Source organism: Protopterus annectens, chromosome 8.part0 (assembly GCF_019279795.1).
Source record: "Protopterus annectens isolate FY-2018-M chromosome 8.part0, PAN1.0, whole genome shotgun sequence".
NCBI lineage: Eukaryota > Metazoa > Chordata > Ceratodontiformes > Protopteridae > Protopterus > Protopterus annectens.
The window spans coordinates 460,330,676-460,352,683 of NC_056741.1; the positions used below are offsets into that span (position 1 = coordinate 460,330,676).

The 22,008-nt window shown below is 37.2% G+C and overlaps 1 protein-coding gene across 1 annotated transcript in view; it reads left to right on the forward strand.

The window, feature by feature from the left end:
• ITGA10 (integrin subunit alpha 10) overlaps window positions 1–22,008 on the forward strand; it is an 837,220-nt gene that overhangs the window by 802,360 nt on the left and 12,852 nt on the right. The window contains exons 28-29 of the mRNA XM_044079978.1: window positions 2,956–3,054; window positions 14,629–14,742. Coding sequence (XP_043935913.1) covers window positions 2,956–3,054; window positions 14,629–14,742 — 213 coding nt within the window. The remainder of the gene's footprint in view (window positions 1–2,955; window positions 3,055–14,628; window positions 14,743–22,008) is intronic.

Here is a 22,008-nt window from a genome sequence, read left to right on the forward strand (position 1 = left end):
CCTATGAAATATATTCATTACTGACAATTAAGAATTACTGGTCATGCTAGGGGCTGGAACTGTCTTCTCAAAAACAAATTTAACAACTAATTATCAATAAATACAGCTTAGTGATAATTCTAAAAAATAAATGTGTACAGAATCTTCTTGTTTGTATATAACAGATTACTATTTGGAGTAAGTGCTGCACCTTCCGCAAAACGTGTTGAAGATTCCAGTGTAGTTGTCTACGGACAAGTTTAAAACAATTGTTAATGTGAAATAAAGTGTTGGCAAACTATGACCAAAGTCTGTCACTTATTAGCTTCTGATACCTATTCTTATAGTTCTGGAACTGTGAGTCAGCACAGCATGTTGAGTCTTCAACTAAAGACTGACCAGTTCCTTGTACTCCTACAATTCTTTCTCAAGCGCAGAAGAAAAATGTTTACAAATTTGAATGACTGAATAAATAAATTCTAGCTCTGCTTTTCAAAAAGAAATCTGATCAGTACATTTGAGGTACATTTTGAAGTTGGTTACAAGCAATAAACCAATTTAGCATTGTTTAGAGGGCATATGGGGCTCCTTCCATGATAGCAGCAATCTATCCAGATATAAACTCTAATTTTGTCAATTTAAATTCAAAATTAAATGCCAAACATCAAAGGAGCATGGAAATGTTGATGGTCTCTCCAGAATTTAATTACTAGAAATTGCTGGTACTGTAACCCATAGTTGACAAAAGTAATAAATAAAAGAACATTTAAATGTTCTTAGATAAAGTTATTTTCAGGAACGTTTACTAAAAGTGGAGACAGCAGCATGAATAACTGAGCTGCTGTTAGCCCAAACACTTGAGTAACTGCAAAATGTGTGTTGGCCCAATAAAAAGTATTACATCACATCTGTGCTCCAGTGTTTTTGTTTTGAGCTAACAAAGGATGTTCTAAAATGTAATGGAGGATTGACATCATGGAGTGAGTAAAAGCTTCAAAGTACACTATAGGAGAAAATTTGAATTACCTATAAGACAAGTTGTGCCATATGGTGAAACAGCATTGGTAAATTAAAGCACGGTTGATTTGGATGGTTGCTTGGGGCCCATGGTTTCAAGGGGACCCATGGCTGGCTACCCACTATGAAGCCTCAGGCTTTTGTTTTATTACATTTAGCATTATTAAATCATTTTAGTTAGCTTACTTGCTGAATATAACAGTTGCTTACATGATGTGTTTTTTATTGCTTAGTGAAAGAAAAAAACATTTAAAATACAACTGTGCAAGTATTTGGTTAATTACTTTCACTCATTAGCAGCACCAGACTGTACTGAGAGAGTTCATATTAATGAATGTGACCTTATTAAAAATTTTTAATTAGGCTCCACTAATTTTTTAAACATACTTGGATGTGGAAAACCAGTTCTGTTCCATCCTAACCCAAAGAAACTTGCAGGATCCATGACTGCCCAGAGGATCGTGTCCCCTACAGGACTTTTTTTAATGTTGCTAGTCAGACCATCAGTACAACCTGAACTTGAGTGTGTGTGTGTGCATGTGTGTGTGTGAGTGCATAGAGGATATAGTTAGCAACTGTCCCCAATTTTTTCCCTCATATTTGCAGTCTGTTCTTCATAACATTTGTGGCATGCTGGTAAATTGTAATGGAATACAGTCACTAAATAATGACAAATATGTTTCAGACTTCATAATTTGCCTTCATATGTGCATTTGTACATGGTCGTAAATATGTGTGCAGGGGTTGCTGAGGCACATGGCTTGAAAACATCCTGGAATCCAAGGAACATTCAATTTTCCACCAGAAACCAGAGCTATTAACGCAATAAAACAGAAAAAAGCAGTTCTAGAAGAGCTACATATTTGACATCCAGCTATTGTAAAACTGAAAACCTGGCATAAAAGTGTGATTTTTGGGCAAAGATAAATGTATACTATGCCAGACATAATAAACAATTTCTAGAAAAGCTCCTTAGCACGTACAGAAAATGTCCAACATGTGGGCAAAATGTGTGACACTTGATCTAGCTTGAGAATGGAAATGCTAAACATTGTGGTATTGTGTGCATATGTTGGTAATGTTGTGTGCATATGCTAGTAATGTTTGCAGACTATAATACTTCAAAGTATTAAAGTCTGAAATAAGAAACTATGCTTAAACTTTATTTATATGGTCAAAAATATTGCTTCTCCTTGTAATATGAAGGGTTTCTATAATATAACAATGACTAATGTTCCTCATACCATTTGACATTTGAGAGATATGTTTCTATTTCACTTCGTTCTTCAAATCAGCTGACATTACAGCAGTTCAAGAGCAAGTAGCACTTGATGTTCTGATAAAGGTCTAAACACCACGCCTGTTCCAGTGTAGCTGGGCAATATGGCTTACTTAAATGTTTCAAAACAATTGTTTCCCTTCTTGTACAGTAATTAAAAAAATAGTTTTCTTGCTAGCTGGTTGAAATTTGCATACAAGAAAATTAGAGAATAAACAGTCTGCCACTACATTCTGAAGCCCTTCCAACTGCCTGGTACCCTTCAATTCAGAAGATATTAGAAGTTGTCCAACAGAAAAAAACTGATGTTTTGCTATAAATAATCAATATACGTATAGAGAGATAGATAGATATGTGTGTGTGTGTGTGTGTGTGTGTGTGTGTGTGTGTGTGTGTGTGTGTGTGTGTGTGTGTGTGTGTGTGTGTGTGCGTGTGTGCATTTGCATCTGTGTTAGGTTGGATCCAGTTCTCTCATTATAAATAATTTTCTTAGAAGTACTCATCCAGTCTTGGATTTCCAGTATACAGAATTACATATAGTACTAAACAGCAGCCATAAGGTCCACTGTCATGCATGTATTCTATAATGCTGCCCATATTTTAATCACTGTCAGCTGAGTTTCATTTTACACAGACTGGTAAATGCATTAAAGTAAAACTGCTTTTAATCTCCCTGGCAGGCAAAGTTTAAATCTGTAAAGGTTGTCAGCACCTTAGCTCTGGATAACATCAAGGACCACAGCTTACTATTTGTTGAAGAATTTCGGCATCTAACAGAGGTATGTAAACTAAGTCACAGGCAAACTCCAACCAATGTGTTAGTTGCTTTTAATCAATGCACACTTTTGTTTGGCACCCTGGCCAAACTTCCTCAAAAGTTTCATCTAAAAACATTCCAATAAAATATAGCATAGCAAAATCACATGCTTCAACACCACCAATGGTAGTGCACAGCCCTCACTTTATTCAACACAATAATTGTTAGCACTTATCTGCCCTTTACACACAATATAAGAATATATGTGAGTTTAAAGTTAGAAGAACTAGAATTGCTTTGGCAAATCAGCAACTAGCACATCAGTTGGAGTTTGCCTGTGACTTTCTTGACAAGTTTGTTTTTTAAGAAGTTTTAGTTTGTTTTTGTACGCTGTTTTCTAGAGGTATGTAGTACTAGTCTGTGAAACCTTTTATGACATAGATTGCTTGTATTTGCATTGTGCTTTTTTTTTAACAATGAACACAAACAAAAAGTTATAACAGTGGATTACAGTGTAGGACTGCACACCCTGCATGCCTAGGAAAAGTTATAGGCCCATGTTTTCGAAGAGGAATTGTTTCTACAGAGTGACTACAGTTGCTTGCACTAAATGAAAAGGTAAAGTTCCTTTAAACCTAGACTACATTGTAAATTGTCCACCACTCTGCAGTAAAAAAGAGCCAGTAATTTAAGTATCATATATCTTACAAAAAATCACATTATATAACCATGTTGTAGAAGCAAAAACTACTTCTCCACCCGGAAAGCTGAACTCTAATCTTGAGAACTGAAAGGATGTGAGGGCTCTCTGGGAGTGTGTAAGATTTGGCTGTTTACCTTTAACTGGTCATTCTGTATACCCTAAGTGATGGTCTACATTCAGTTACATGAATACATAAGTGGCCTCAAACCTTCTATAACCTCTGAAGAATTGAGGCTAAAGACAATGGTATGACAAAATATGAAGAGTAAATACATTGCTATGCAGTGCAGATGTAGGCGAAGAAAAAAAATGAACTTGCCCATCTTTCCACTGGTTCCAAATTGGTAGGGCTTCTTTATGAAAACAAGAAATTAATAGTTTTCAGCTGAAAGAAATGGTGAAATAATAAGACACAGTTAACAGTTTTCCAAAATTTTGAGCTAATTCATTCTGTTCTTCAACTCCAGTACAAATGGTATCTGACACCTCCAGCCAAGAATAAGTTATTAACCAAGAAAGGACTTTTCAACTTCTCCTATGTGGCATAGAGATAGATAGATGGATGGATGGATAATCCTGCCAGACCAAGTTATACAGTTAATACAGATTTTGATAGTCTCTCCCAAATAAACTACAAGTTCACAGTTATTACTATGTGCTTAGAAAGAATGATACCATCCACTTAACTACATCGCCTTTCTCACTAGCTATTTCCTAAGAAGTCTTTTTTTTTTCAAACTGGTCCCTGTCTCATGGAGCAAATTGCCTCATGAAATAGAATTGCTGGATAATCGTTCACGACTAAAAAAATGAACAATCACTTTATAAAGTAATACAGATGTTCCTATTTCTGAGATGTTTGTTAGGTTGCTCATTGCATCTATTCATTAATGCTGCTTTTAAGCTCATTCTCATTAAAATATATAAACGGTGTTAAAAAATTCTCTATTTTTGTGGGTGTGTATGTCGAGCATTGTATCTTGTATTATAATACAGCTATTTCATAAAATATCGAGCATTATGTTGTAAATAGTTATTCCTTTTATGTCCTGTTTACAGTTGGTAATATTATTGTGTTTGACATTTGATCCATGTTGTGGCTGACAAGAGTCCTGTTCCAGATCATTTGCCTGGTTAACAAACTAAAAAAAAGAAAAAAAAGGAGACTGGATGAGAAAGAAACAGATTAGATTAGCTAGATAAAAACTAAAAATCAAAACATGAACCTGTTGATATTTGCTACAACAATATGAGTAATTTTTTCCTAGAATAGGACTTCCTCAGATATTTACCTTTTGTTACAGACTGCAGAATTACTTTATTAAATCTACTTATCCAGAGCAAACATAATCATCCATAATCTATGCTTTGGGAACATGATGATGAAGTGTCACACCAATGGAAGAAGAACACTTACCAGTGTAATGAATACAGCCAGTGAGAGCTTGTTGAAATTAAAAAAAAAAAAAAAAACAACCAATGAGAAGAGGATCAATATGGACTGAGATATGCAATCTTAGGAGTCACTGAAAAAAGTCGATTTTTTATTGACTATATGAGAGAGAGAAAAAAAAATTGAGGTGGTACATGGGGGTATAATAGAAGAGGTAACATGTAAGGAGAGGATGAGGATAAAGCAAATAAACATTAGTGAGGAAGTCCGGATGTGATGGCTGAGGTGGCAGATAATAGTTTTGGTTTCCCATGCTTTGACTGCAGCACTTTGTCAGCTATTCCTATTGGCTGTGGAGCACATTTGCCATTTGTTTGTGTTAATAATAAATCTGCCTGCTGATAATAAACTACCCACCTGTTTCTGAAAAGGCCAGCAGTTTCCCTTTTTTATTTTTAGTTTAATTTTCCAGTGCTTTCCTTTTTATTTTATAGACAATAACATAAGCAGACCGACAGACAGATGTAAATATATATTGGAAATAGACCAGCTTATTTTAGTTACATCCTTGTATATTGCAGTTGTCTTCGTTCATAGCTGCTCTTTCCTTTGTCCTGTCCTTTCCTTGTACTTGGGATTTCTGAACCCTTTGGTGGCTTACAGTGAACCAGTACATCACACAGTACTGCTCCAGAGTGCTACTGTACTTTTGATGAAGTACTGCTACAGTTATGTCTTAAACCACTTTTATTTCCTGAGAAAAAAAATTAACTCAGCAGAGTGATTCTGTGAATCACTCTCCCAAGTTAATCCAGAGCTGCCACTCATGGCAAATTAAGATTAACCATTACAGTAAAATACTTCAGTCCTATCCACTCTATCAGACAGTTGTTTTAGCGTGCACCTTCCCCTCTGAGACCACAAATATTTATCAAATGTAGAAGGAAAGAAAACATCTTTAGGAGTCCAGCACATCTTAAAGACTATCAAATTTGATATATCCCACTGCAGAATTGAAGCAGTCCAAGGTCTAATTAACAAATAGTTCTTTGGGAATGTCCACTCTCATCTCAGGTGCTTTTAGTGGCTTCTTAATTCATTTCTTCCTTATGACATGATAATACCTTTTAAGAAAAAAGAGAGCTCAGGAAGAAATTAGGATAACGGAAAACAGTCCAATCTTATAATCATAGGTTCATAGGTTGGTACTAGGCTATCGGCCCTAGGGCCTATACAAGCCTAGCCATAACAATTCCCTAGCTATTCCTTCCCACACTATTTACTTCCATGGACCTCTGTCTAGCAGGGCGACTGACGTGATTCCTTTCTCCCATCCAATCGTCAAGGTTCCTTTTGAAGAAGGCCAAAGAGGTGCTCTGCTTGACATGTATGGGCAGTCTGTTCCAGAGTCTGGTGAGTTTCTGGGTCAGGAACCTATCCCTCCAGCATGTTTTGTTTATTGTGATGACAAGGTTTAGATCCCTGGAGTATGTGGCTCTGAGGGATTGTGATTTCTTTAAGTGTAGCATGTCCAACAGCTCTGGGTTTGACATGGCCTTGTATGTTAAGCAGAGATCGCCTCTGAGTAGATGCTATGCGACAGAGTATAGCTGGAGTTTTTTAAGGCGGTCAGCATAAGGCAGATGCCTGTAATTCTTTTAGTGAGGTATTTCTGTGGCCTTTCCAGTTGTTGCAGATGTCTTGAGAGGTACATACCAAATGGGGAGTTGTATTCTATAATGGGTCTAATGAGGGATGAGTACAGTGGGACATTGACCTCCTTTTTTCTGGATGAAAAGCCCTTAGTGATGAGGTGTGCCACATAGAAGGATTTCCTGACTGTTGTGGCGATGTGGTTATCGAAGGTGAGACCACTGTCCACCTGTGTCCCTAAGTCTCTTATCACACTTTCAGTGTTTAGTGTACTGCCACCTATGTGGTAATTCATGGGTACATGTTTTTTCTCAAAGGGGATAACTATACATTTCTTGGCATTGAGCTTGAGCCCATGGCTCTAGCACCACGCATCTGTTTTTGTAACGCCCTTTTGTAGATTATCCACATAATTTGGGAATTTAATAATGGTTCTCAGTTTGCAGTCATCTGCAAACTTTGTTAGCCAGAGTCCCTTAGTGTTGGCCTGTACATCAGAGACGTAGATACCAAACAAGAGTGGTCCCAGGACTGAACCCTGAGGTACTCCACTTGTCACTTGTCTGGAGCTGTGAAATAAAAAGTACCTCACTGGAAGTAAAGCACTTCTTCATTCTAAAAAGCAAAAAATGAGAAAGTATGGAAGGGAAACCAGATTATATGCAATAGAATATCTTAAAATTATCTAATACTGAACGGACTTCCAAGATGGCTGCACATTGAATAACAGCTTAATTTCATCTCTTCCCGAGTGTGAAAAGAGAAACTCAAGAGAGAAACTCAGTAAACTCATATTTTCAGTAAATTTCAGTAACTGGTAGTAAGTGCACTGCCTGGATGCCAGCAGAAAATGAAATTCAAAGAACTTGAAAGAAAAGCAATCACAAAAGTTGAGGAAAACACTAACTGGGAAGAAATTTGCAGTTATTCAACAAAAAGCACTGCAAGGTCCAACTTTGGTGCAAAACATGACTTACAGTAACCTAGATGAAAATATAAGTCAAATGTACTCAGAGCTGATTAAAATAAATGAAACACTGAAGGAGTATATCTACTCAAATAACAAAAGGCTGGAAAAATGGAGGAGGCTTTAAAAATATATTTAGATGTGATAACACTGCAAAAATCAGAGGTCGAAATGAAGGAAAAGGCTGGCTGAATGAGAGTGCTCAAGAAGAAATGTTTCAAAACATAATAGAATTAGAGGACATTGCACATAAGGAAAACCCAAGATTTTCTGTTGTACCAGATAAGCTGGAAGGAACAGGTTGTATTAATTTTATGAAAGCACAAATAAGCAGCTTGACTGGTATTCCATAGCAGGAGTTGTTAATTGAAAGGGCACATCATGTATATGCTCCAAACGTGGCCATGAGAAAGCAATTTAGACTTAACAATAGTAAAAATGCAATCCTACCAGCAGAAGGAGTGGATTCTGACAAAACTGTGGCAGAAGGACAAAGTATTAAAAGTGGGAGACAGAGTGTTTGTGGAAAATGATTATTTGCTGTACACCAGGCAGTAGAGGAGTATGTTTATTCCACTAATCATGGAATGTTGAGAAGCAGGTGTGAGATTCAAGCTGCTATACCCAGCTATTTTCATAATATTCTTTCCTGGAGGGACAAAATAGTTTTTTGATACGGAATATGCTAAGGAGTAAACCCAAAATTTTGTCCAACAAAAAGTGAGTTTTGAAACTGAAAGAGATTCTGCTTCTTGTTATTCTCATAACAGAGATCAAAGAAAGACTGTGCCACTGAAACATTTTTCAATGTTTCAACAGAAAATGATTGAGATAGAGAGAAAAGCACACCAGTTGACTAGAAGAACCAAGAGTATGTTGGAAGTGAAGCAGATACAGGATTTGGGAAATAGAGATCAGCAAGAATAAAATTAGCAGTTCGGAATTTGACAAATAACTGTGGGATTGCAAAGCATTAATTATCTTTGTGAAACATGGCAGAAGAAGAAAACCTGGAAATATTGGACTTTTTTGACTTTGTTAAACTTGTAGAGGATTCTAAAGCACATGCCCAACTTCATGCCATTAATGTTTGAAGAACACTTAGGAGGGACGAAGAGGAAGGAAAGAGTTAACTGTCAGTAAAACAATTTTTTGCTCTTAATAATAGTGTTTTTATAATGCATGATATAATGTACTATAATGCATGATATAATCTACATGCTATATAGTAAAGTTTTCTAAGTTATTGTTGAGTGTAATTAGGATACTAAAGTAAACAGGTGCTCCCCTTTTTTTTCCGACCCCTAACCAGGAAAAGCTGAAAGAAGAACAACAACATTTCCCTTTGTTCAGTTTTAAGAAATGTAGGCAATGCAATGTAAAAAAAAAGTCTGGAGTAGGATATAAGAAAATTTGATGTGTATTTTTTTCACTCTTGCATAGGGAAATGACTGGATTAAGGCCCTTGGCTTGATCTAGTAACAAGTATTAAGAGAAAACAAATAAATAATAGAGAACATTGTCTAGCAAATAAGTGAGTGCTTGTAGAAGCAATTCTGTATCTGGTTCTCATGTCATACTCCATGGAGACAATCTGATAAAAAGCAATAAAACCAGAATTTTTATTTCTTTCAATGGCTTTCTTTCGATGGATAGGAGATAATGGTATCTGAATCCATTCAAGTCTTTTCCCACTCTGACAGAGTAATAAACATAAGACAAAACCAAACAGCATTTAGTAGAAGCACAGGTTGTACCATGCATCTTAATATGAATAACCTTCCTTTTAGGTTGACCTAAGTCTGTAATTCTGGCTGTTAGTCTGGGACAATTTTTCCTATTAGGAGGGTAAAAATTCAATATTTGAACCTGCACATAGTTTTGTGTGTTGGTATTAAGTTAATAGGTTTTAAGGGTTGTGTTCTGGGTGTGCTTGCTTTTTGTTTGAGAGGTTTCAATAAAACAAAATGTTTTGTAAGATGTGACATAGTCTTAAATTGATATGACAAGAAACAACTGTATAAAATATCAACCTGCAAACATTACAGTATGCATGTAACATAAAAGCTGGAACTAGACATTCAACAAAAAGCTGTTACACATAAAAGGTGGGAATAATAATTTTTAACATAATGACACTTTCTACATTATCTTTAAATGTATATGGTCTCACAGATATACAAAAGTGCAAATAGCTATGGTGCAGTAGACACATTTGGAAAGAACTGATCATGTGAATTTGATAAAGAAAGGTTTTCAGGATGGCTATTCAGCAGAATACCTGGGACAAAAGAAAAGAGGAATACTTATATGAATTGCAAGAGATGCTCCAGTAGTGATAGATGAAATGTTAGTGTTGTGGAACATTTTGAGACAGTTTCAAATCTTTTCAGGATACAAAATTAATGAAGCTAACACAAAGGCAATAGCTGTAAATTATGTAGTCACACATGAATTGGTTCAGCAATATCCATAGTTATGGGGACATGATGAAATTAAATACTTAGGAGTATGGTTTAAAAAGGGTTCTGGCATGGCAGCTAAGGATATGTGGGAAGATACTAAACAAAAGATAATACAATAACTGAGAAATTGGAAGCTCTCTATTATGGATATGAATAGAAAGATACAAGCAGTTAAAATGTTTTAGTCCCTTTAGTTGTATACACAGGTCAAGTATATTTTTATCAATTTGAGGAGAAGCTGTGGACAGCAATTAATAAAGAGCTGAAAGATTTTATCTGAAAGTGGAAGGTGGCAAGAGTCAAGTAGGATAAGCTGATTCTTCCTGTAGAACAAGGCAGTCTGGGATTACCCAATTTGAAGGGGTATTTTAGGGCTGATGACAAAAACAGGAGGGAAACTCAAGAAACGAGAAGAGACTGGGATTTTGGATGCAGATCCTTAAGAAAAATAACAATATTATATTCATAAAGTATCAGAAAGTATTCTAAAAACTAAGACAACACAGGAATGGAGAAAGAAGATTCTGCTGATAGGGATGACTGCAATTAGGGATACAGACAATAAGCAAGAAGAGATTAGATGTTATTGGAGAAAACTGGCTAAAGGACCAAGGTGCTGGGAGCAAATAATTAGAGAGGGAAAGGTAATAGAATGGGAAGAGACCAAGAATGTACTTGGACTGCAGGCTACAGATTGTCTTCCCTATCACAGTTTAGTATCAGAGTATAGACAAAGAGAAATAAATAGGGGGATCATAAGTAAAACACCAGCACTGATAGAATGTTTGGTAGAATCTCTATCAGAAATACTGGGTCAGCAAATTGGTATGACTAAGGAAATTATTATTTTTTTTTGGAACTATTATACAGAATCAGAATTATTAAGATTAAAATACAGTAACTGTCATTTAGTCATTCTGTGATATGAGCAATATCCAGCTCAAAGCCACAGGGGAGATGAAACCTATTCAGTCACTTAGTGGGCACAAGGCAGATGATCTAATCCTGGACCAGATACCAGTCCATTGCAGGAGGCACACATATATTCACACATTACACTCAAATCTAGAAAACCATGTATTTGTTATGTTAGAAGAAACAAAAGCAGCTCAGCAAACACTCATGTTGATGTAGAAACAACATGCAAACTCTGCATGGAAGGTAATACAAAGCTGTGTCTTATGAAACAGAAAAAGGCAAATGTCAAATCCCAAAAGTGGAAGAAAAGCTTTCAGTGACATGGTCAGAATGCTGGATGTTTTAAGTGCCGTGCCATGCTCATTTATGGACAAAACTTCTACAAAGTCTCACTATATATATATATATATATATATATATATATATATATATATATATATATATATATATGTCTACTTGAAAACACCGACATGCCAAAACACCAACGACGAGAACACCGAGACCGGAAGATCGACAACTGAGATGACCGACAGTTTAAAAGCACGAAACTTCACATGCCCAACAAACCACAATCAACAAAACAAATACCTTTTCCAAAAAACACACATATAACACAAGCACACCAAAAACCTTACAAACCTACACTAAACCTTACATACTCAACTATCTATGCACTAACCTTAACCCAAACCCTAACCCTAAGGTCCGTCACTATCGCACACTCACTTACCCGCACCCTAACCCTAACTCACTTAACCCGCCCCTAAGCCTAAAGTCTGTCACTATCGCACACTTACCTTAACATGTCGGTGTTCTCAGCGTCGTGCTTTTAAACTGGCATGTATATATATATATATATATATATAGAGAGAGAGAGCTCTATCTATATATATAGATATAGACATAGATACAGATATACACACATATCCTATAATTATAGCCACATTATTGATTGTGTACACCTCAGATGTCTAATTATGATCAAGTGAATAAATCTAGAAATACATAAATAATAACCATGCCAATATATTTTAGCTTGTTGTATTCTAACGCATACAGTGCACTCCATTACATCTCACACTTACACACACACACACACACACACACACACACACACACACACACACACACACACACACACTCACAGATCTTTGTATCAGCTGCTGCAGTTGTTTGTGTTAGTTCTCTTTTTTCATCCATTCATTAAAAGCCATGGCTAGGGAGTGGAATGGAAATGGCTACAGTATAAGATTTCAGTTAAAGAACACAGTGGTTTTGAGCCACATGTAGGCACAATATTTCCCAGACTATCCAAGTACATTAATTCAACCCTTTGAAATATAGAGTATCGGGTAGAGTTTGCTGATCCTACAAGCCCATTTTTTAAATGGAAGTTATAATTCCAGATCCATACACACACACAACAGACACAAAGACACACAAACACACACACACACACACACACACACACACACACACATATATATATATATACTTCAGTAGGCCGACTTACGATAACACCAAACCACGACAACATCGATTGTTCCCTTTAACGAATGTTCAGAACATTGTAACTTTAACACGGGAAAAGAGTCTATTGGCCATCATGGTGAACATTGCCCTTTTCCACACTGTAGTGCGATCTTGGAGTTGGTATATTCAGTTACATGGGTGTGGGGGGGAAAGCCACCCACTTAGGTGGGTTTAATTTGCTGTGGTTTGTTTTAGTTGGGGTGGTGGCCAACTAACTGTTTTCCTGGTTTAAAATTATGATGTTCTGAACATTCGTTAAAATGAAATTTCGGTGTTGTCGTCTCAGTTATATGTGGTTCAGTTTTATGGTAAGTCCGTCTACTGAAGTAGAGCCATATATATAAATATATATATATATGTGTGTGTGTGTGTGTGTGTGTGTGTGTGTGTGTGTGTGTGTGTGTGTGTGTATTACTTCTTGATTTCCTCAACCAAAGTGTAATGCAAAGCACTTTCTTATTTAACGGCCTTTCAAGCCAAGCCTCAGCAGGTTTCACTGGAGACTGACTCCACTCAATGTATCCATTATCCTAGTTCTACTGCTGCCAGGAATAGGCTGAACTTCTTTTCAGAGTCCATTTAATAAGAAGTCAGGCAACTACAACCCTGTTGCATCCAAGAGTTGACTGCCTTTTCTCAAGACAGCTGCCAACAAACTGTTACTCATTTTTCACTCAAGCAGTTTTCTATCTTCCTTATCATTTTGGGAAGTTGTGAACTGCTTGATCACGAGCCTCTATATCAAAAGATATTGCCACTGAATTTCACAAGAATGAAAAGGACAAAACACAAAAGCATATATACTGAAGCAGTGTCATTACTGTCCATCTGAAAGTCATTGAAGATTGCCAGTCCATTGTCTTTTAGTCTATAAGTACACTATTAAGAGTTATAAAGTAATCATTTATGATAGTTGCAAAATCTGAAGTATTTCATACATATTTCTGTTGTGTTTGTGACTCAGATCAGAACTTAACACACAGATAATTGTTTGATGTAAGAAAATTATGTGTATTAAATGCATGGGTTCTGTTTTCATTACAGTACAGCTGATTATCCAAGATGAAAGCGTGACTCAAGGTGAAAATAAAACACATTATTGCTTACTTAACTACAGAAGTCCTAGTGCTGTGAATAAAAATAATGTACTTTTGACCTATTAACTGTTTAATAAATAACTCCGTAAGAAATAAGAACCACATAAGTTATTTCTGCAATCCTGTTTAGAGTATATCACCTCAAGCATTATTCGCTGTGGCAATTTGGCAGCTTCTGTAGATTACTTTGGATTGTGGAAAATTAGAATGGGAAGGGGCAAAGGTCTACACATTTTGGCTTTATCCAACTCTAGGTGTGTTCACAATGGGTCTTCATCAGGGATGAGGTACACAATCTTTAGGTCCCATTCAAAAGGTTATAAGGTGCAGTCTTTAGGCTCCATATGCATACCCTTCAATGTCTGTACTATTTTCCAGTATGGCAGGATCTCACTGGTTATGCCAAAGCCCAAATATATCAAACCGAGTATGATCCTTTCGTGAAACAGCACAAGAGAGCAGTTTGAATTTCATGGTGGAAAACTGACATAAAACTTACAGTTCCAAGTTGATTCACCCAAGAGAATGAATGTAGATGTTAATTAAGCACAGTGAGAAAATTATTTGAAAAAAAAAATATTACTGTCAGTGATGACAAATTCTTAGCCTTTCATCTTTTCTGATTTCTGAATTCTGCATATATCTATCTTTAAAGCAACTTTGCTAGACTAATTCTGAAAATACTTTACAAAATGAGACTTATGGGGCAAACCTAATGCTTTTACAAAATTCCATTCTCAGCATTCATAAACTGTTTTTCTTCCGTGCCATTTTAGCAAAATATGAATTGATATTAGTCATGAATTTTGATACATTCACAGCTTCAGTGAAGTTACTATTTAAAAACATTTTCAATTTTGTTTTTAGACCATACTGGAGATCATCAGGCCAAAGCAAAATCCGATTTCTCTGTGGATCCTTATTGGAAGCACTATTGGAGGACTCTTATTACTTGCCCTGATTATATTTATACTTTGGAAGGTATGTTTATATAAGTATGTGGTATTTATACATATTTTATAGTTTATCCAAATGGCACAATGAAAATTGGCTTCAGTAACATTGGCCTTTTAGCAGAAGGCACTGTTGTGATACTCTGAAAAATACAACTTGCAACTAAAAGGCTTTTGTATCCATTCTTGCCTACTTTATGTAATAGAAGTAGTGGTATTGGGGTTTTAAAATCTCTGTCAATTTTCCTATCCATGATGACTACCGTAGGGCATAACAAGAACCTTGCATTGTCCCAACCCCCCCCCCCTTTAAATGTTCGTTGTGTTTCTTGTGACTGCCACATTGGATGCGACTTGTCACTTTGCTCTAATTTACTGTAAACTAGCGCCATAGCACAGTTTATAAACTCATACATGGACTTTTTTATGGTGCTGTCCTTGGTGTACGTGTTGTAAGCACCAAGCAATGGTGCATATGGAATATTAGTACAATCTTTTTAGGAATCACAACATGTTGATAATCCCCACTGCAGCAGTTTCATTTACTTTAAGTATATACCGAAGTGCTGTTGTCCTCTAGTACTAACAGAATACAAAGGTGAGGTTCCTGCATTGCCTGTTTTATTGTACTTTTATCATGGTGTGCCCCCTCCTCTGCAAGGGAATTCATTTTTTTATTAAGACAGAAATCCCAAATTATTTTTAAAACATAAGGAGGAGCCCAACCAGGGTTCTGCAGAGTACTGAATTGGTTCCCTTTCCCAAAATTTAAAATAATTTCCCTAAACCATCTTACACTGTATTTGCTTTCAGGTCTCCTTAGTTTTGTTGCATTAAACAGCAAGTCGAAGATTGTCTGATACTGCTCTAGTTTTTTTCACTTTCTGTAGGTGTAACTTCACAAAGCTTGAATTTTACCCCAGGATTTACACGGCTTTCATGACATGTTTTAACTTTGAAGATGAGGTGTCATTTCTAGAAACATTGCTCCATCCCATTCAGAACAGCTGTCATTTTAACACATTGCTTACATGCATAGAGGCATTTCATTTATTTGTAGTTGGTAATCTTCGGTCAGAAAAAGATCCCAAATGTCAAAAGGACTGAGTCCTCCACCAGCTGTCATATTTTCCTATGTAGACTGTAGTGGATATGACTGATATTTTTTTACATCACATAGATGCAAGTGCAACAGGAGTTTACAAAGCCTAATGAAAGGACTGTGAAAGGTATACAATGGAGTAAGTCACTTGTCTTTTGGAACCTGGACCTTGGTGCAAGCCTACTTTATAGATAGGCCTAACACCAAAGTAAGTCACTTATACTGAGAACAAGTCTTTTAGACTTGACGCAGGCTTACACCAACATAATTCACGTCCATTGAGAGCAAGTCTTTTCTAATCTGACCTATAGTATGCTTAAAATATATCCTCACCACCAACACATTATGGTTATGTTTACACTTAGATATATTATTTCCCTGCCTCTTATCTTATTTACCCTTTAACAAGATCTGTAAACCATAGTCACATTGACTTTCACCCTTCTGTATTCCCATTTTATAAATACACATATCCATGTCTCATAAACTGTGATTTTTCTAGTTGTTCCTTCTCTAAATACTCCCTGTTCTGTTCATTCAATAACTAGAATACATTTTCATGATCTTCTAACAGTATTCCAGGACACGTATTTATAGGGAGTAAACATATGCGTCTCCTGCCCTCTATATTAGCTTCATCGTCACAGTTGTGTTAAGAAGTTTCTTCCTCTTCTTTTCATCACATGTCCTCATTATAAAACCACTAAGGTGCTGAAAGTAGTATGGAAACACATTTACTTTCTGAATAGATAGCAGCACATCTAAACTACTAATGACAAGCTTAGACCACCCTTAACATAGCAGAACTACAGACTTTTATCTACATGAAACAAAAAGCAGATATGTTCTGGAATATTCCTTCCAATCATAGTTCACAACCTTGACTGGCAGGAGAAATATGCAATTGTCATTTACAGACTGTTGGTAAGCAGATTTCTCACATACTCTGCACTTTTTGCATGATTTCATTTGCATAGTTAAATAAGCAAGGCTGTATTCAACATTAGACCGGTAGAAGAATAGGGCCAAACTAGAGACATATTATTTATGTTTCTAACTGCTTCAGTCAAGCACTCAACATACTTTTGTTTCAGAACAAAGCAGTATTCTAAGCCTTATCCAGCACACAGCATAAACATGTTTCTGGTCTGAAATATAGAAATCCATTTTGTCAGCTGTAAGACAAGAACACAGCATCCATGGGACCAGACAACATCCCAGGCTGCATTCTACACGAACTACAGAACAAACTGGCACTCCACCTAAGTACCATGTTCAATCATAGCCTCACCTCAGGCTTTGTGCCTGCTGAATGGTGCACAGTGACGGTTATCCCACTCCACAAGGGGGAGCCACCACGGACCCCGGGAACTACCACCCCATTAGCCTGATGAGCTTGGTCTGCAAGGCCATGGAACGTATCATCATGGAACTTATACACAAAGACATTGGTAATCTCCAAACTCTGGACCCCACCCAGTTCGGGTTTGTAAAAGTCAGATCATGTCTCCTAAACCTGATAGACTTCTTTGAAGCAGTCACCAAAGCTGTAGACAAGGGTAAGGTGGTTCACACAGCCTATCTAGATCTTGCCAAGGCTTTCGACACCATCCCCCACTCTAAAATTATAGATAAACTCACTAAACTAGGTATAAATCCCTATGTCACAAGATGGGTTGCCAGCTGGCTCACTGACAGAACCCACACTGTGAAAGTAGCAGATTCCAAATCCGACTTCAGACCAGTGACAAGTGGAGTACCACAGGGTTCAGTCCTGGGTCCTCTCCTGTTTGGTATCTACTTCTCTGAAGTACAGGCTAACACAGAAGGTCTTTGGCTAATGAAGTTCGCAGATGACTGAAAATTAGGAGCCATAATTGAAACTCCTAATGATGTGGACATCCTACAAAAGGGCCTCACTGAGACAGATGCCTGGTGTCAAAGCCATGGCCTCAAGCTCAATGCCAAAAAGTGCATTGTCATCCCCTTTGGTAAAAACTATGTACCCATGAACTACAACATAGGCGGTAGTATACTTAACACCAAAAGTGTGATAAGAGACCTTGGGACACAGGTGGACAGTAGTCTCTACTTTGATAATCACATCGCCACAATAGTCAGGAAATCCTTCTACGTGGCACACCTCATCACAAAAGGTTTCTCATCCAGAAAAAAAGAGGTCATGGTTCCCCTCTACTCATCACTCATTAGACCCATTGTAGAGTACAATGCCCCTTTTGGTGTGTACCTCACAAGACATCTACAACAACTGGAAAGGCCACAGAAATACCTCACAAAGAGGATTACCAGCCTCAAACAGATGCCCTACGCAGACCGTCTCAAAAAACTCCAGCTTTACTCCATCGCATATCGCCTACTCAGAGGTGATCTCTGCCTAACATACAAAGCTTTGTCAAACCCAGAGCTGTTGGACATGCTATACCTAAAGAAATCCCAATCCCTCCAAGATACATGCTCTGGGGACCTAAACCTTGTCACCACAATAAATAGAACATGCCGGAGGGATAGATTCCTGTCCCAGAGACTTCCCATACTCTGGAATAAACTACCTATCTATATCAAACAAAGCTCTTCATTAGCACTCTTCAAGAAAAATCTTGATGATTGGATGGAAAATAGGAAATTCACCCCAGGGATCACCTCTGTGGCTCTGCTCGACAGTGGCACAGGAAAATAATTTTCTTGGGTGGCAAAAGCCAAGGTACCTTTGGCTAGGCTTATATAGGCCCTAGGGCCAATAGCCTAGTACCTACCTATGAATCTATGAACCTATAATGTCTGAAATAATTATACTACAGAAAATCCATCCTGACACATATTTTTTGATATTTCAATATAGGTGTAACAAATTTTCCTTCTAATACTTTAGTGTATTTCAGTCATTAGAACTATCTAAAATCACTGAATATAGTTTTTCATTTTCTTTTCACCATTAGTCTCACCAGTGCTGCATTTTGGTACATGCTTCCAGCAATGCTGATACAAAAATGTAATTGTAATACTGAAAATAGAGCATAAGCTATCTTGCTATTATTTTTAACCAAACCAGTAAGTAGTATTGTAAATAAGATATTTGTACATGTACTAAGACAGCATATATTAAAAAAAGAAAATAAAAAGTGCAAATATTAAAACTGAACTCTCCTTGCCACATCATTTGAAAATTACATTCATAGTTTATTCTGTTTTAAAAACATGTTCTAAGAATCCTGAATTGAAATGTTACAGTATCCACTTACCTATGTACACAGATTATGGCTGGGTATTACATTCTAATTTAAAGTAATCAGAAATGTGACAAAAACATTATGATACTACAAGAATGGGAGAAGTGTGGATAAATCTGTCAAATGAGACATTCTTATTCATTCAGTCCATTTGAAAAAGGGAGCACTATTTTTCCCCTAATACAAGTGTGACATCATAATATGTGTAACAGTGTTGTTGCACAAAAATGTCTGTTATATATGGGCATGAATTTTTTTAGAATTAGTAAAGCTTCATCCAGCCATGAATTATTAGTAACTACTCAATGTAGTTCAGGCTTGTAGAGAGCTGGAACATAGTTTGGAAACAGGCAGGATGCATCCTGGATTGACTTCCAATCTACTGTACAGCAGCACTCATACACACACACACACACACACACACACACACACACACACACACACACACACACACAAAAAATGCAAATTCCACATACAGAGTAAATAATGTTCAAATAAAAATACAAACCAACAGCTGTTCTGCTATGTGGCCTGACGTAATACAGACAAATAAAGATGCCAAAGGGCAAAGACCATGGAAGAATCTTGGTTTGTCAAGTGCATCCAACAGTTGCCGATGAAAATTCTTGGGGATGCCACAGGAAGAAGAGTCCAGTATATAACCAGAGTCTGTCAGATCTGTCCCAGAGCTGTAGCTGATCCTCATATCCCTGCTTCTTCCATACCAGTGCCCCCATCTTTCCTTGTTCTGTCCCAGTCAACTATGAACCCCTCTGATGGCTTACACTGAACCACTGCTTTATGCACAGCATTGCTGGACCCTTCTATTCCCTTTGGGAAATAATGTTTTCTCAAGTCTAACTTAAAAATTCCCCTTCCAAATGATACTTTTTCTGTCATCTTCTAATCTTCTGTCCTTTCTCTGCAACTCCCTCTCCCCTACTTATACCCAGAAATTGTTTAATAGGTTACAGTCTGCAAGAGCAAATGCTAAGAAGAACGAATGCTCTTACAGACTGTTTTTTTCAGTCTGCTGGCTGCTTTCCATGTGAGATATTGTTACAGTGGAGTCTGAGATTTTCTTTTTAGCTCACTGTGGAGCAGTCCCATAGTTAGTACATATAATTACAAGGGAGTGTGTGGGGGGGGGTGCAGGGGGAGCTGTTCCCATGGCAATTTTTTTTTTCTTATCTTTGTAGATTCAGTCTAAAAAGATCTAAAAAAATCGCTCTTCTTGTGTGCACTCTTTTGAGTGTTTTCTCAGTGATGACACAATTGTTAAATCATATCTCCCTTCTTTATTCTGTTCTGCTGTATGCATGCCTATGTTCGGTCATATTCCAGCCCTTTCAGGTTATTCAGGTTCGTTGTGGTTGTACTGTAGGGAATGCTTTTCACCAGCCTAACTCCTCTGCCAAGCCTTACATTCCCAGAAGTAGGCAGCAATCTCCAGATGTAACTTAACTAGTCTGCTTAACAATGGAAGTATGACATCAGCATTTTTGGATTCCATTCAGCATGCTGTGCAACTTAGCAATATATTGCCATTTACTGCAGTCTTTCTACATTGCACAGAATAATTCAGCTTAAAACTAATTATTTCCCTTATTCTTTGCTTTGTGTGACCTGTTTAAGGTCACAGCACCAAAATGATATGCTTTCTTTTGGCTTATTTTCTAACTTTCATAATATTGCTCATTTATACATTTGCCTTACAGTATTTTTGTCATGAGCATTTAAGCTGATCTTGCTGTCCAAATAAAGGATGGCATCTGACACACACACACACACACACACACACACACATATATATATATATATATATATATATATATATATATATATATATATAGGGGTCTACTGCTTTTCATCGAATACCACGTATTCGAAAAAGAGCAGTAGACCGCTAATTTATGCAAAAGTACACTTATTCGAAAGTGCACTTTCACGAACTCAGCTTCTACGAACAGATCGCACCACAGTGGAGGACAGCAGGAAAACATGCTATGTTCTCCACTGTGGTGCGGTAGTCACGGACCTTAGGGTTAGGGTGCAGGTCATGGTAAGGGGATAGCCCTACTAGCTATCCCCTTACCATGACCCACGCCCTAACCCTAAGGTCCGTAACTACTGCACTAAAGTCAGTAGTAGCCTGTTCAGTGAAGCGGGTTTCACGAAAGTGCACTTTCGATTAAGTGCACTTTCGCGTAACCCAGGGTCCACTGTGTGAGTTCAAAGAAGTGTATTTTCGAACTTATACAGTAGACCCATATATATATATATATATATATATATATATATATATATATATATATATATGTATGTACATGCTAATCACTGAATCCCATGTCAGTCCTCACTTACTGACTTTTCTCTTGCTCCCCTCCCCGTAACCAGTCTGTGCTTCCAGTAATATAACCAGTTTTCAGTCCATTCCATCACTGTGTTACTCATTCCCATACCATTTAATTTTCCCAAAAATGTAAAACCTTCAAATTCTTTGCTGAAGTCTACATACAACTAAATTCATAGACCTCATGCCCCAGTCATAGAAGCTGAGTCCTCCACTGTGGTGCGATCTGTTCGTAGAAGCCGAGTTCGTGAAAGTGCACTTTCGAATAAGTGCACTTTTGCGTACATTAGCGGTCTACTGCTCTTTTTTGAATACGTGGTATTCGATGAAAAGCAGTATATATCTCACTGTGCACAGATTAGCTTCCACCAATGTGTTTGTTGCTCCTGTTTCCCATCTAACACTACATCTGGGCATTTTGTAGATTACTGATAGAAGATTATTGTTTCTCCTCCTCCTCCCTGCTCCTTCACTTATTTTGCTTTTGAACTTGTTACCTTTCTTTCCTGCATCTGGTAGACTAAATACTGCAGCCACCCACTATGGACATCCTGCTACTCCAACCAAACTCAAAGCCAGAATATCAATCTT